This window comes from Pinus tabuliformis, chromosome 1_2 (genome assembly GCF_031772625.1).
Source record: "Pinus tabuliformis cultivar Carrire ecotype Pingquan chromosome 1_2, CPIR1, whole genome shotgun sequence".
NCBI lineage: Eukaryota > Viridiplantae > Streptophyta > Pinopsida > Pinales > Pinaceae > Pinus > Pinus tabuliformis.
The window spans coordinates 42066799-42083318 of NC_142298.1; the positions used below are offsets into that span (position 1 = coordinate 42066799).

A 16520-nucleotide genomic window follows, 5' to 3' on the forward strand; every position below is an offset into this window, starting at 1 on the left:
TCTACTCAGAGACTTGGCCAGGGCCAATCTCTATATTAAAGGGAGGAAGTGTTCATTGATTATTTATAATGGAATACTTATTAACAATCCAGTGTTCATTGATTATTTATAATGGAATACTTATTACCAGGATTGTTAGCCTAATGGAATACTTATTACCAGGATTGTTAGCAGGGAGATTTGTGAGAAAAATTAATTCACCAAAGTGATTTCTATCTTTAACCTTTTTCCTAACTTTTGAAACTTTTGAACTTTGAACTTATAATCTGGTCCAGACTAAACCACTCAAACCAAACAAACCAACTAATCTATACTTCGTTAAATAAACTACATAATTAACCACCCACACAATCAGGTTTATTATATATTTCCAGCCATATGAGTTCACAGTCACAACAACGGATTGAAATTTAATTTACCGATCCCATTTTAGTTCAAATTTATTATTAAATCAATTGATATCATAAAATTTTGATCGCAATCATGCTTGTTATATATTTCCAGGCCTATCAGTTCACAGTCACAACAACGGATTGAAATTTAATTTAGCGACCCCATTTTAGTTAAAATTTATTATGAGATCAATTGATATCATAAATTTTGATTGAGATAAACACAACGAGGTTAAAATTTTATGAAACATTCAAAATATAAAAAACATTATTATAAAATTTCTACAGACCAAAAAATTTTGGTATCATTTACGAGTTTAACAAAAAAAAAATGAATTATTATTTTCACTGAAATCTAGCCGATGATTATTTGGAAAAATTATATTTTTAACAATTTAGATTTATACAGATATCAATTGATAGGGATTGCATTTTGTTCCCAGCTCCACCATTAATGGGAAAAAGGAAAAAACAGCAAGAGGATTAACAGTCACACAAACACAATAATTGTTTATAAGAAACTTCAAATATATTAAAAGAATTGCTAGTACATGGCACACTCACTGATGGAAAATGAATATGAATCACTGATTCTAGCCTTTATGACAGAAATCATGAACAGTCACAAACCAACCCTAAATTGTATACACAATATCCAACATCTGAGTGCTGGAAATACAGAAACAGATCCCCACAAATAAATTTAGGCTCCACTGCAAGCTGCCCCAATCCCTTCCTGATAAATTTTGCACTCTTTAAGCCACGAAAGCCTTAAAAGTTCAGTTTCCTGGGGCTCTATTTTCACAATTGTGCATAACATGAAGCTAGACTTGTGGGTTACTACGGAAGGATCCCAGTGCCTTAATGGCAGTTGCTCTGAGGATGTGCTGATGATAAGCTGCTGCAGCAGCAGCGCCCACCATAGGACCTACCCAGAATATCCACTGCATCCACCACATTTCAAACCCATTAGTTTTTCTTAATCTTTATGTCTAATATCTCACACAGAATCAGTATTAGATCAGTTTGTGCTGGTAAATTGATTGATTTGAAAGAGTAGGAGGAGAAGATATTTACTTGATCATCCCAGGAATGCTTGTGGCCATAGATCACAGCCGCTCCAAAACTCCTCGCAGGATTGATGCCTGTACCAGTTATAGGGATGGTGGCCAAATGTACCATAAATACAGCAAACCCAATAGGCAGAGGTGCCAAGACCTGCACAGCAAATCCATAAAATTATAGACCAATTCGCTTGGATTGAGTAAAAATTCTACATGATATGTATATCATACTATCGTTTGACACATATCTATATAATTAGGAAATAGGAAGGTTGAGCAAGCAAGTATATTCATAACATACCAAAAAAACCAGAAGAAGATGACTAAAACAGTGCAGGAAGAAGACCACAGTGAAGGTCTAAAGTTTCACTGTCTAAGGTTTAGTAAGGAGAAGGGGGAGGTTGAGCAAGCAAGTATATCCACTACATAACAACAGAAACCAGAAGAAGGTGACTAAAACAGAGACCAGAAGAAGGTGACTAAAACCATGAAGGAAGAAGAAGGCCACAGTGAAGTTTAGTACGTACAGGAACATGAGAATCACGGGCACTGCGCTTGGGATCAGTGGCAGAGAAAACTGTGTAGACCAACACAAATGTGCCAATGATCTCCGCAGCCAGCCCAACTCCCTTAGTGTAGCCATGAGCCACAACGTTAGCCCCTCCTCCATATCTGTCATAGTAGGGCTTCTGGAATGCCTTGACAAGCCCAGCTCCACAGATGGCTCCCAAGCACTGTGCTATCATGTACAGAACAGCTCTGGGCAGTGACACCTTCCTAGCCAGGAAGAGTCCAAATGTCACTGCAGGATTGATATGTCCACCTAAATACATACATGTCAACCAAACACATTAGCTAGAATCAGATCAAATCACTAATCAGTCTAGTCTCACATCAAGAGGTATAAAAACCTTCAAAGAACTCTAACCAATACATACATACCAATAAAATATATCAGCAAGCATTAGATCAATTTTTTTACCAGTGTAGCTGGAGAGGTATAAAAACCTTGTAGAACACCCTCTAGTACATATATATCAACCAAACATATTAACCAGCATCAAGAAGGGCGAATTCCTGATGTGGTATCAAGAATAAAACCTTTCAAGGAAACCATCTAACAACATCCTGGACCTATGGACCTATTAACAAGCATGATCTAAAGCATGAGTTAGATCAAATCCCTGATAAGTGCAGCCTTTGGAGCAGTCTAACTATTAAACGTTTTTGCCTCTTCTGCTGAAACACACAAGCTTCATCCCAAACCTTCAGAGCATTTGGAAACCAACAAATTACCTGAAATACCAGCTGTGCAGTAAACCAGAACAAAGATCATCCCTCCAAAAGACCAGGCAATGCCCAGAACGCCCACACTTCCACAATCTGCTTTGGTCCTGGAGTGCCCAATAACTGTGGCAATAGTTATGTAGAGAAAGAGCAAGGTGGCAATGAACTCTGCTATCAATGCACGGTAGAATGACCAGAGCTTGAATTCATTAATGTCCACCAGAGCGGCTGGAGGGGGGTCTTTGTAGTCCTTTGCCACGAAGCCTTGCTGCTGTTCCTGAATGTCTTTTCCCCCTTCTTTCGCCATAGAGAAGACAAACCACAAAACGCTCTCTGCTCTCTCAGTTTCCCTGCCCACTGAAGACTTGATTCAGAACTGTCACTGATTCTTCTCTTCTAATCGGTTTGGGCTGCAAGAGCCTGTGGAAACAAGTATTTATATGCAATAATGCCATGTCCAAACGTTTAATTTCAACTTTGGATGCTAATCAACCCCCTTTCTTCCACGTCACTAACGGTAAATTCCATGGTCAAAATAGTGTGTTGAGATGTACATTCTTAGACTAAGATTCTGATTAAGGTTCCATTTTAATTAGCTCATGCTTTTAAATTTAGATGATTTTAAAATGGATCAATATTCTTAAACAGTAATGTTTATATGAGATTTCAATGAAATTCTTGTTAAATTTGAAATCCAAATACATAATTTCAATTTTAGATACTTAATCAGATCTCTGTCATTAAAATGAAATATTCCATGCAACCATTTTTTTTTTAATTTATTAAAAAAGAAATTATGGGTTGTTTAATTATTTTATAATTTGGAGTTTTTTTGTTTTGTTTTGTTTTTTTTCCTCCTGAATTTGGTCCGGTCATGTTTTCTGTTTTTGTTTTTCTTTTTTTTTCAGAATTTGGCTAAACAATTGGTGGTCTTTCTTTCTGAATTTGGTCAAGTCATGACTTTTTTCTTTTTCTTTTTAAATTTGACTAAACAATTGTTGGCCAGGTCATGATTTTTTGTTGTTTAGAATATGTTTTTACTTACATAAATAGATTCAACACCATTAAAATTTTAAAACACTTAAATTCTAAAAAATCTCACAACATTTATTTATATGATAGAGAATTTGACAAGCCAAACTTATACTACCAACAAATCTTTATTAAATTTCAAATAAATTTTAACCAAAAAAAAATACCAAAAAAACCTTCACAGCATAAAAACATTTAAGACTACACCATTATAATTAATAAATCAATATACCTGATACATTTCAAATCAATTAAAATTATAACTACCGAAAAACCAAAATTTTGTCAAATTTGAGAAAAAGTTTCACCTTTTTTTTTGAAATTTCATTTTCGCTCACCAATATCTCACTATCCAATGTTTGCTGAAATTTAGCATTTCTCAACTGCCCTACACTTGGCAGAGGGAAAGTGGGGTAAATCAGACAAGATAAGGCATCGCTGGAATGTTCAGGAGAATGGCAGAGGTAGGCTGGAGTTAATTAAATTCGAAGTTCTCCATCTTGTCCATGTCGGGTGGGGGAAATTGGGAATTCTGACAATTTTTTTTGAGCACAAGTAGCCGCCCACGCCGCCCGCGTTCACTTCGCTGGAAATACAAGGTTGGGCCAACCAACTCTCACGAGGAGGCCCAAATATTCCCTACTTTTATCATACATCATGTGGCTATGGTTGTAGGGTAGGTCCCTTGGAGGTTGAGGTTGGAGGTGCCCACCAGCTCCTTGATTGGCTTGACTGTTGGGTTCTCATGACAGGTCCAATCCTGTCCCTGCCATTGCCAACTCATATGACTCAGTCCAGAACCTGCCATCATACCTTTTATTCCACAATAAAATACACCATGTCAGTTCATGTATGTTGGGCACTGGGCCTAAAAGGAAAGGCCACAGTGATATCCAGACATGCAGGGATCTCACCCAGATCACAAACCACACGCAGCCCCTCCCGACCCTCAGGTTGGCCCACATGAATACCGTTAGTTTAATTGCTGGAATCAACGGCTCTTCTTCAGCACAAAGAAGACTTGTAGATTTTTAAATCTGTTTACTGTTACCAGGAGAGAATCCTGGGAGATGACTTGAAAAAATTTATGCACAAGAAGACACATGGTGACAGGAGTCCCTGCTCGTGACTCCTCACCATAAGAAATGTGTGGCTATCCATATTTGAAGGCTCTGCATTGATTTCAGACATTAAATTATGAAATTGTTATGAATTTGCTGTTTGCAGAGGATCTCTTACTATAGGAAAAAAAGACCGTTTATTAAATCTTATGAATTTGCTGTTTGCAGAGGATCTCTTATTGTAGGAAAAAAGGATCGTTTCTTAAATTAATTATAAAAAATATATGAGTTTGGACTTGTCTGAGTAGGCCAACAATGGGCTTGTACTTTTTTTTTCAAAAAAATCCAAATGGGAGTGTTTGAATGGTTGAAATAGATTCAGTATTCTCAAAAGCTGAAACATTTAAAATTTTTGAACTTAACGATTATAACCTGGATTTTAAAAAATTTCCAATATATCAGAAAAATTATTTTTTTAATTTAAACTGTGCTTACAAGTTCAACCATTCAAATTTTTGTGTTTTTAAGTATATTATCGCTAAATTTTTTTAATCCAAAACAATAGTTGTAATTGCTAGTTTCAATTATTAAATCCGTGGAGACAACCATTAAATTTTTGTGTTTTTAGTATATTATCACTAAATTTTTTAATCCAAAAAAAAAGTTGAAATTGCTAGTTTCAATTATTAAATCCGTAGAGACTGAGAGTTTTGGAGATTTTCATGACTCTGAATTCATTTATGCATTTCCAAATTGAATGTCCTAGGGATATTTTTTTATTACTCAGAGGAGTCCAACAATGGACATCCTTTCCTCTTCTCGAAAGAGACAAAAGGCAAGCTCTACTCTACTCAAGTAGGAGTAGACTGGCCTTCCTTCACTATCGTCAATTCCAGAAAGACAGCAGGTCTGTCTTATTCACTATCACTGTATCACCCAATATTTTAAGCAGCACGTCTCTCAAGCTAAAGATGGCTGCTTCCTCTTTTCCATTTTTAAAACTTTTCTCTAGAACCTAGGAAGAAATTGTATATTTAATAGTTTTACAGTGAGAACTAAAATGGCACTTGAATTAGCAGTGCCAAACTATCTCAGAAGCCATTACACATGGGACAAAAACAAGGAGTACTGGAACATTAAAATTTTTATTTTTATACAGTGACAAACATGAAAAAATTACTTTACACCCAGCAATGCAAATTGCAAACTAGTCAGACAATAAATTAAAAAATACCACACATCACACTTGGAATTAGCATTGGAAAACCGTTAGCTCAGAAGCCAGCATTGGAAAACCATTAGCTCAGAAGCCAGTGCACATGGGAAAAAAAACAAAGATTGAAGCCCACAGATTTTTACCAATGTCAAGTTTTACAACATGACACTCAAAGGCCTCCTATAGTATTACATACCTGCAACAGAGAATGATCATCATCTCCTTTAAAGAGACAAACGACAAGCTCTGCTCTGATCAAGTAAAGCATGGCCAACCTTATTTCACTATCGTCATTTTTAATTATTTCTAATTCACCCCTCTTTTAAGCATGTCTCTCCACCCCAGAAAGACGGCAGGTATGTCTTTTTCAATATCCCTACATCACAAATTTTTTAAATTTATCATGTGTCTCAACCCCAGTAAGACATGTATATTTTTTCCCTTTTTGAAACCTGCTTTCGACCCTATAAAACCTTTGATACAGTATTGAATAGTTTGTCAGTGCAGATCTATTGAATAGTTTTTCAGTGGAGATCTTGCCATAGACAGTGGACCTCAATGAAGCACCAGTATGTGCAGATTTGAACAGTAAACTTTATCACACAAAGTGCTTAATTGATAAGCTTCAATAAACTTTAAAGCCAAAGGAGAAGATAAATATTAATATGGAATAAAATCTTAATATAAAGATACATTGTAATATCACAAGGAGAACAATCACAAAGCAAAATTGACCACAACGTATATCACCTAAATTGCTTGGGATCTTAATTTTGGAATAACAGAAGAGCTATAACTTTAACTTAGGTTAAAGTCCATTTCCACATTTAACAGAACAAAATTATTTAAAAAATTAGTGTAAAATGCTAATTAGAATGACCATTTGACATTGTAAAACTAATTAAGAAGCAATTTAGAATTTGGAATTACAGAACATGGTATAGCTTTAACCTAAAAACTTATGTTAACGTTAATTTCAGATTTAATATAACATAATTATTAACAAAATTAATGTAAATTACTAACTAGAATGACTAGTTGACATTGTAAAACTAAAACTAACTGAAAAGTTATCCCATTGAATATTAAAAACAAAGAAAATTTAAAACAACAAACTTCTAAGACATAGATCTCACTAATAAGAAAATGTTTTAGCAACTTAGTAAAGTTATCTAAAAAATTAATATAAATTACTAACTAAAATGACCAATTGACATTGTAAAACTAAAACTAACTAAAAAGTTATCCCATTAAAAACAAACAAAATGTAAGGCACCAAACCTCTGGGCCATATATCTCACTACAGGAAAAAATGAATTACAGAGCATGCTATAGCTTTAATCTAAAAACTTATGTTAAAGTTAATTTCATATTTAATATATATAATGACCCCGGTAACTTGTAATTCTGGAACATTTACTGTGGTAAAAATTGGTATGAATAGTGACTTGTTATCATTAAATGACATTAGTTAATTATGAAATGAATATATATCAGATTATTTTTATGTGTATATTCATGAAATGCTGGCAGCCTCCTGGAGGAGGATTTTCTATTAAAAGAAAATAGAATCAGTTATGAAACTGAAGTAACTGCTTCTCACCCAAGGAAAAGTCCTGGGAGGAAAACCTCTGGGCTGTTGATGAACAGACAGAGAAGAGAATTCCAGAGAGAGAGAGCAGAATGAGGAAAAGAGGTTAAGTCTGGTTGTGATCAGATAACCCAGCACGGTTGTGCACAGAATGAGGAAAAGAGGTTAAGTCTGGTTGTGATCAGATAACCCAGCACGGTTGTGCATGAGTCTTGTTGAGGGCTGCAGGCCTGCAAGACGGCTCGGGGGGAGATCCAGTGCAAGTGGATCTCAAGGTTGGGAGGATAAGAGCAAATCAGTTGCAGGTGACTTCTGGAAGTAGGAATATCGGTAGCAGGCTACCCAGGTATGTACTTCCTAATCAAGTTATAGCATGAAGAACTGAGACTGAAGGTGAATAGACTAATCTGTATTCTTCCATTGATTAATGGTAGTCGTTATTAAAGATTAATGTTGTATCAGTATCTTTGTTCATCTGCAATAAAATAAATCTGGTAGTTGAATATAAACTTCCATGGTAGAACCAGACCCTAAGGGGCGGTTGGCGGTAGAGGAACTGTAGTAGTGTGTTGATTATTAGAAGAAAATAAAACAGTCAGAGACTCGGCTACGGAACAGAGTCGAAATAGGCATTCTGGAATGTCAGACAAACATCTCATCCGAATGAAAGAATAGTCGAGAACCAGCGCAAAAGCCTGCGCTTGTACCTAAACCAATGTATAAACACAGAAATATGGCATAGCTATAACACTGTGTAAACAAATAGTCATGGCATAAGTGCTGTGTGAACCTAACATTACGCCTATATACAGTACCGTATAAACCCTAGCAAGGGTATTAAATAAACTGCTGTGCGAACTGAAGAAATATTACCAGAAACTAATACTGTGTGAACCAAGTATAAAACATGGAACGATGCTGTAAACGAAAGATTTGTAAAGGAAATGAACAAGGTGTAAGCCAGTACGTGATAGATGAATGCCATCAAGGGTTACCGCATAGATACACAAATCCGAGCTAATTAACCTGTATGTAAATACATAGATTAAACGTACAGCAAGCTACCCTCGGGTTATCAACAGAATAAAATGCAATAACAGAACCCTGAAACATTTGAATGCATATGTGTATATCCGACCCCGGCGAACCGAGCTAAACAAAGTATACATGTTTTTCAAAACTCCGGCGAGTCCCGGTTACAAATGATAGTATACGCAGATGAAGGGTTGTCTATGCATTCATTTACCGAATGCAAGACCACACCCTTAAGGCCGCATTAACCATAAGAAATGGAAGAGGAACATACGAATCGAATGCATGCAAAGACTAAGACGAACTGGTAAGTTATTATAATACTGTAAATAGAAAAGTATGTCCGCCTCATAAACCCTTCTGGGTAGTATTGAACAGTAAGCAAAGGAAAACGATTAGACAATAATAGCGTTAAACAGTGAACTGAACCGTCTCATAGCAAACATCGGTGGTTCCAAGCCAGATCCGGCTATTAAACATATGACAAACCCGTGTATGCAGAACAACCTTTTATTTAATCAGAGATAAACTAATAACAGAGTCTTAAAGGTCCTGTAGAGTATTAAGGCACTCTCGTAACCAGAATGAGTTAACCACTGTGCCAAATCATTACTATATGAGACCCTACATAGCTCAGACGAAGTTTAACAGAGTATATACAAACTTCAATGCATTTACAGGATGTCCGTAGACCAAAGTTGGTACCAGATATACATCATGTGGACGGCATGGAAGCCATGACTACCCTAGCTAAACCCTGACTGTCACCGCAGTACAGGTTCCGGCAAAGAAGGCCGTTTGCAAAAGTAACCAGAAATTTGAAGTATAATAACCAACCTGAGACACGAAGGATAAGGGTCATGAGACACACCCCAGACCAGAGCAAAAACACTTCGAATCTCAACGCAGAAACCACAAGAGGTGATGAGCTTACCTGTGTCATGAAGGTGACAAACCCCTGCGGCGGAAGGAGGCTGCAACCGGTCAATCCACCTGCACATAGAATAATCACCATGAGTAAACCTGAATAGCCGAATACTAAATCACTTCAAGGGTTGAAATGTAAACTGTAAAGAAATACCAGGTGTGGAATGCCAGGGTTTGATACCTGAAGGCAGACGATGCAGAAGGGTTGACAAGCCGAGGAGGCTCTCGGTCGAGACGAAGTGAACAAATGAGTTGAACCGGAGAACCCGGACACCTTATGTATGCCTGTGGAACCCTCGAACTGATCTGAGCCATACGATGAGCTCGAATGATCTCCACCGTCCATCAAAGCGGGAAACCTGGCGCGGAAATCACAGTGAGTCAACCACATGAGTTCACGTGATCCCTTGCCACCTGGTTACGGAAGGGATGAGCTGGAAGGATCTCCATCCTCCATCTGGGCAATCAAGTTATGCGTGTTGGGTCAACCATTAAGACTAACATGACACCAAGGTTGTCATCGTTATGGCATATGCGCGGGTGCTAATACCAACTCAGTGGGGGTAGGTGTATATTAAAGGGTTATTATACGTGCACAGCGTCTAAACTTAGATTGCAATTACATTATATTCCTTAACAGTTTGAGGGTGGGTTCATGAGTTGACCGCCATAACTATAAATTTTTTTAATTTTTACTGTTTATATAATGTGTTTAAAAGGATCGTGACAATGTGGTATCAGAGCAGAGGTTCCAAAACTGTGGCCTCTGGAGTAGTGAAGCCCATCTGTAAATTTATATAGTGCATATAAGAGGAAGTAACAAAGGTAACTAAATTGATTGCTGTTTATCCATTAGGAAATCTATACAGAAACAACAATCTGCTAGCAGTCAACAAGTAAGATGGAGGAAATGCAGGGAGCAGGCAGCGTCCCTCAGGAAAACCCAGAATTGTGGATACAGCTTGGTGCTGAGACACGCAGTACCAATCTGGCGATATTACAGACTGTTCAAGAGTTGAAAGGTGAAATGGCGCGTCTGCGAGAAGACAACGCGCGATTAACAGAGGAGCAAGAAAGAATATTAAGGAGTCTGTCAAATAAACAAAATCCACCATTAGCCAATCCCAGTGCAGAACAGCAAAGGGGAACTGAAGAGCGGGAGTACGCACCTGAGATTTCAGAAGAGAAGGAAGACCACTCTGACAATGTACTGGAACAACAGACTTCAAAGAGACAGAAAATGGAATTACAGGGAGAATTCCGGAAAATCAAGCCTCCACTTTTCGATGGAGAGCAGGAAGAAGCGGCAGAGGCTTGGTTAATAAACATTAACAAGTATTTCCAACTGTATGAATATGACCAAAATCTGAAGGCGCGGCTGGCCATTTTCCAGCTACAGGGTAAAGCAACCTTGTGGTGGGAAGAGATTAAAATTGTAAAAGGAGTGAGTGAGCAGAGCATCACCTGGGAAAAATTCCAGAAATACTTTAAGGAAAGATATCTAACTGAGCGTTTTTATGACGAGAAGGCACGAGAATTCCATGACTTAAGGCTGGGGCAGCAGTCCATGGATGAATTCATTAACCGCTTCACTTCCCTGCTTCGCTATGTGCCATACATCAAAGAAGAAAAGGCCAAGGTACAGAGATTTGTGAGCAGTCTACCAGCCTATATAAGGGAACGAATAGAGTTTGACAATCCCCGAACCATGGACGAGGCAATTCGGAAAGCAAGGATTTGTTACCAGCAGAACAAACAAAAAGGAGATATCTCAAGCAAAAGATGGAATGACCGAAAAAGCAACAGAGTTGCTGGTAATAACAAAGGAAGTCGTGGAAATGGCGGTAAGAGTGCTGGAAAGGGACAGTTTAACAGAAATACAACCAAGGGTACCTTCCGGGCCAAGCCAAGTGAAAGCAGAGTTAGTGAACCGCCTGCCAGATCAGAGATCGAAGGAACCAGACCTCCAGTCCAGTGTTGGGGTTGTGGAGGACCGCATTATGTTAGAAACTGCCCGCAGCGTAAAGGAGGCGACCAAATATCTCAGATCCACGAAGCCTCAACCGTTGGGGATGTGGCACGCAGCGTACCAAGAATTAACGCAGCCTTGGAGGACCGGCAAGCGGAATATCAACCGACCATGGTGGAGTTTGAAGGTAAGATTTCAAACCTGTCTATAGCTGTTCTTATTGATCCAGGTGCTACTTTAAGTTATGTTAGCCCAAAGGTAGTGGAACATTGTAAGCTATCATCAGAAAGGTTCAAAAACCCATGGTTAGTACAGTTAGCTACGGGAGCCAAAAGACGAGTTCTAGCTAAAATTAATAATTGTTCCTTCAGCATAGCTGGACAGCCAGTGACAGCAGATCTGAATGTGCTTCCATTAGGATCTTATGACATCTTGATTGGAATGGATTGGCTGGAAAAGCATTGGTCCTTAGTAAATTGCAAAACCAAAACCATTTATTACAAGGATGATTTGGGGCAGCAACAAGAATTGCAGGGTATTAAACACCCTGTCCAGATTCGGCCTATCACTGCTTCTCAGCTAGCCAAGTGCCTTAGAAAGAAATGTCAGATCTACGCCATACAAGTTGGTTATGCAAACCAGAAAGATAAGATGTCTGCATTAGGCAATATCCCGGTGGTACAGGAATTTGTAGATGTTTTTCCTGAAGAGGTACCAGGGCTGCCTCCAAAGAGGGACATAGACTTTACTATAGAGTTAATACCGGGAGCAGCACCAGTATCACGGGCACCATACCGGATGAGCGTACCAGAGTTAACAGAGTTGAAAATGCAACTACAAGAACTGTTGGATAAACAGTACATACGTCCCAGTGTATCACCATGGGGAGCTCCAGTATTATTTGTGAAAAAGAAAGATGGCACCCTACGTATGTGTATAGACTATCGACAGCTAAATAAGCTCACGGTCAAAAACAAGTATCCCTTACCCAGGATAGATGAACTCTTTGATCAAGTGAAAGGGGCAAAAGTATTTTCCAAGATTGATCTGCGATCTGGTTATCATCAGATCAGGATCAAAGATGAGGACATTGCTAAGACCGCTTTCAGGACACGCTATGGACACTACGAATTTGTAGTGCTACCTTTCGGTTTGACCAATGCACCTGCTACCTTTATGTGCATGATGAACAGCGTGTTCCACCAGTTTTTGGACAAGTTTGTGCTGATATTTATTGATGATATTCTGATATACTCTCGTTCTCAAGAGGAACACGAGAAACATCTGAGGATGGTGTTACAAACTCTTCGAGAACATCAGCTATACGCCAAGTTTAGTAAATGTGATTTCTTTAAGGAGGAAATCCAGTATTTGGGCCACGTGATAACTAAAGAAGGAATTGCAGTGGACCCCGAGAAAATAAAAACTATTATGGAATGGCCCATACCCAAAGATGTTGCTGATATCAGATCCTTTATGGGGTTAGCTGGCTACTACAGGAGGTTTGTGGAAGGCTTTTCTAGGATAGCCTATCCTATCACCTCATTGCAGAAAAAGGGGAAGATATTTAAGTGGACATCAGAATGTCAGCAGAGCTTTGAGCGTTTGAAACACTTACTCACCACTGCACCCATCCTGAGTATAGCTGATCCTAATAAGGATTATGTGGTGTGCACCGATGCCAGTAAGGAGGGTGTGGGAGGAGTATTAATGCAGGAGGGAAAGGTAATAGCTTACGAATCAAGGAAGTTAAAGGAGCATGAGCAGAGATACTCTGCTTATGATCTGGAATTAACAGCTGTTATTCATGCGCTGAAAATGTGGAGACATTATCTCCTAGGGAGGAAATTCTTGTTGTTAACTGATCATCACAGTTTAACCCATTATTTCAGCCAACCTACCTTGAATGCAAGACAAGGCCGTTGGGCAGATTTCCTGAGTGGGTTTGATTTCGAAATAAAGCACTTAAAGGGCAAAGAAAATCGAGTGGCTGATGCGCTAAGTCGTAAGGTTCATTGTTTATGTGAATTATCAGTCAGCAAGTGGCGAACTTCGCTGGTTGAACAAATAAAAACAGCAGCAAGTCGCGATTCTGAATACCAGCACTTAAAACAGCAAGTACAGCAAGCTGTAAAGGAAATATTACAGCAAGGTTATACACTAGATAACGATGGAATGTTGTGCTTCAATAAGAAATTGTATGTACCTGATTCAAATGACCTTAAAAGGCTGATTTTAGATGAGTTCCATATCAGCCACTACACTGGCCACCCAGGGTACCAAAAGATGGTCACGGCACTCAAGAAGGAGTATTATTGGCCAGGAATGAAGAAACAGGTAGTTGAGTACCTGGCACGGTGTTTAGAATGCCAGCAAATTAAGGCAGAACATCAGCATCCAGCTGGACTGCTTCAGCCCTTGCCTATTCCGGAGTGGAAATGGGAAACCATTTCCATGGATTTCATAACGGGGTTGCCACGAACAAAGAAGGGTAATGACTCTATCATGGTAGTGGTTGATAAACTGAGTAAAGCGGCACACTTTATACCTGTGCAGTCCACTTACAAGGCGGTACAAATTGCTCACCTCTTTATGCAAAATGTGTTCCGATTGCATGGGCTGCCAAAGGTAATCATATCAGATCGAGATGTGAAATTCACCTCCACTTTTTGGAGGACACTGTTTGCGGAGTTGGGTACGCAGCTGAACTTTAGCACGGCCTACCACCCGCAGACCGATGGTCAAACGGAGCGAGTTAATCAAGTGTTGGAAGACATGTTGAGGGCGTATGTGATGCTGAAACCAGGTCAGTGGGAAGAGTATTTGCACCTGGTCGAATTTGCATATAACAATGGTTATCATACTTCTACCCAGCTAAGTCCTTTTGAAGTCCTGTATGGACGAAAGTGCCACACACCCTCAAGTTGGGGTGGACCTGAAGACAAGCTGAGTTTGGGTCCAGAAATGCTTAAGGACATGGAGGATATGGTGAAAAGAGTGCGTGCAAACTTAAAGGCTGCACAAGACAGACAGAAAAGCTTTGCGGACAGGAAAAGGAGATTCACAGAGTATACGGTTGGTGACCATGTGTTTGTAAGGATTCAAACTAGAAGGAGCACACTGCAGTGGAGTGGGTGCACCAAACTGGCACCTCGATATTTTGGACCTTTTCAGATCTTGGCTAGAGTGGGGCCAGTGGCCTACCAACTCGCCCTGCCCAGTCATATTAGGATTCACAATGTGTTTCATGTTTCGGTCCTAAAGAAATATGTTTATGACCCTAAACATGTTATTCGATGGCAAGATGTGCGGGTAAGAATTAATCCGGTTGTTTTGATTATGCAGCTAAACTTAATAGGAACTAATTAAGTATGGTTGTCTGCAGGTCGAACCGGAAGGCGAGGTCCTGGTCGAACCTCAGAGCATTCTCGACCGGAGAGAAGTGCGGCTGCGGAAACGGGTTATTACCCAAGTTAAAGTGCTGTGGCAGCACTATGGGCCTGAGGAGGCTACATGGGAAGACGAGGAGCTCATTAGAAAAGCTTACCCAAATTTATTTAATGGGAATAGACATCGGGACGATGTCCAATCCCAGGGGGGAAGATGTAATGACCCCGGTAACTTGTAATTCTGGAACATTTACTGTGGTAAAAATTGGTATGAATAGTGACTTGTTATCATTAAATGACATTAGTTAATTATGAAATGAATATATATCAGATTATTTTTATGTGTATATTCATGAAATGCTGGCAGCCTCCTGGAGGAGGATTTTCTATTAAAAGAAAATAGAATCAGTTATGAAACTGAAGTAACTGCTTCTCACCCAAGGAAAAGTCCTGGGAGGAAAACCTCTGGGCTGTTGATGAACAGACAGAGAAGAGAATTCCAGAGAGAGAGAGCAGAATGAGGAAAAGAGGTTAAGTCTGGTTGTGATCAGATAACCCAGCACGGTTGTGCATGAGTCTTGTTGAGGGCTGCAGGCCTGCAAGACGGCTCGGGGGGAGATCCAGTGCAAGTGGATCTCAAGGTTGGGAGGATAAGAGCAAATCAGTTGCAGGTGACTTCTGGAAGTAGGAATATCGGTAGCAGGCTACCCAGGTATGTACTTCCTAATCAAGTTATAGCATGAAGAACTGAGACTGAAGGTGAATAGACTAATCTGTATTCTTCCATTGATTAATGGTAGTCGTTATTAAAGATTAATGTTGTATCAGTATCTTTGTTCATCTGCAATAAAATAAATCTGGTAGTTGAATATAAACTTCCATGGTAGAACCAGACCCTAAGGGGCGGTTGGCGGTAGAGGAAACCGTAGTAGTGTGTTGATTATTAGAAGAAAATAAAACAGTCAGAGACTCGGCTACGGAACAGAGTCGAAATAGGCATTCTGGAATGTCAGACAAACATCTCATCCGAATGAAAGAATAGTCGAGAACCAGCGCAAAAGCCTGCGCTTGTACCTAAACCAATGTATAAACACAGAAATATGGCATAGCTATAACACTGTGTAAACAAATAGTCACGGCATAAGTGCTGTGTGAACCTAACATTACGCATATATACAGTACCGTATAAACCCTAGCAAGGTTATTAAATAAACTGCTGTGCGAACTGAAGAAATATTACCAGAAACTAATACTGTGTGAACCAAGTATAAAGCATGGAACGATGCTGTAAACGAAAGATTTGTAAAGGAAATGAACAAGGTGTAAGCCAGTACGTGATAGCTGAATGCCATCAAGGGTTACCGCATAGATATACAAATCCGAGCTAATTAACCAGTATGTAAATACATAGATTAAACGTACAGAAAGCTATCCTCGGGTTATCAACAGAATAAAATGCAATAACAGAACCCTGAAACATTTGAATGCATATGTGTATATCCGACCCCGGCGAACCGAGCTAAACAAAGTATATATGTATTTCAAAACTCCGGCGAGTCC

At 39.1% G+C, this 16520-nt stretch overlaps 1 protein-coding gene across 1 annotated transcript; it reads right to left on the bottom strand.

The window, feature by feature from the left end:
- Nucleotides 1-899: 899 nt before the first annotated feature.
- On the bottom strand, nucleotides 900-3164 carry LOC149204307 (putative aquaporin PIP2-8). The gene is made up of 4 exons (XM_089394687.1): nucleotides 2753-3164; nucleotides 1984-2279; nucleotides 1470-1610; nucleotides 900-1336 (listed from the first exon to the last, which is right to left on the bottom strand). The coding sequence occupies exons 1-4, from the start codon at nucleotides 3048-3050 to the stop codon at nucleotides 1217-1219; spliced, it is 855 nt and encodes a 284-aa protein (XP_089250813.1). The 5' UTR covers nucleotides 3051-3164; the 3' UTR covers nucleotides 900-1216.
- Nucleotides 3165-16520: the final 13356 nt, after the last annotated feature.

Bases quoted from the DNA above. Each gene is read 5' to 3' on its own strand.
- LOC149204307 (XM_089394687.1), bottom strand. From the start codon at position 3,050: ATGGCGAAAGAAGGGGGAAAAGACATTCAGGAACAGCAGCAAGGCTTC. The intron at 2,280-2,752 runs GTAATTTGTTGG...GTATGTATTTAG, and splicing joins CTGCACAGCTGGTATTTCAG to GTGGACATATCAATCCTGCA. The intron at 1,611-1,983 runs GTACGTACTAAA...TTTGCTGTGCAG, and splicing joins CCCGTGATTCTCATGTTCCT to GTCTTGGCACCTCTGCCTAT.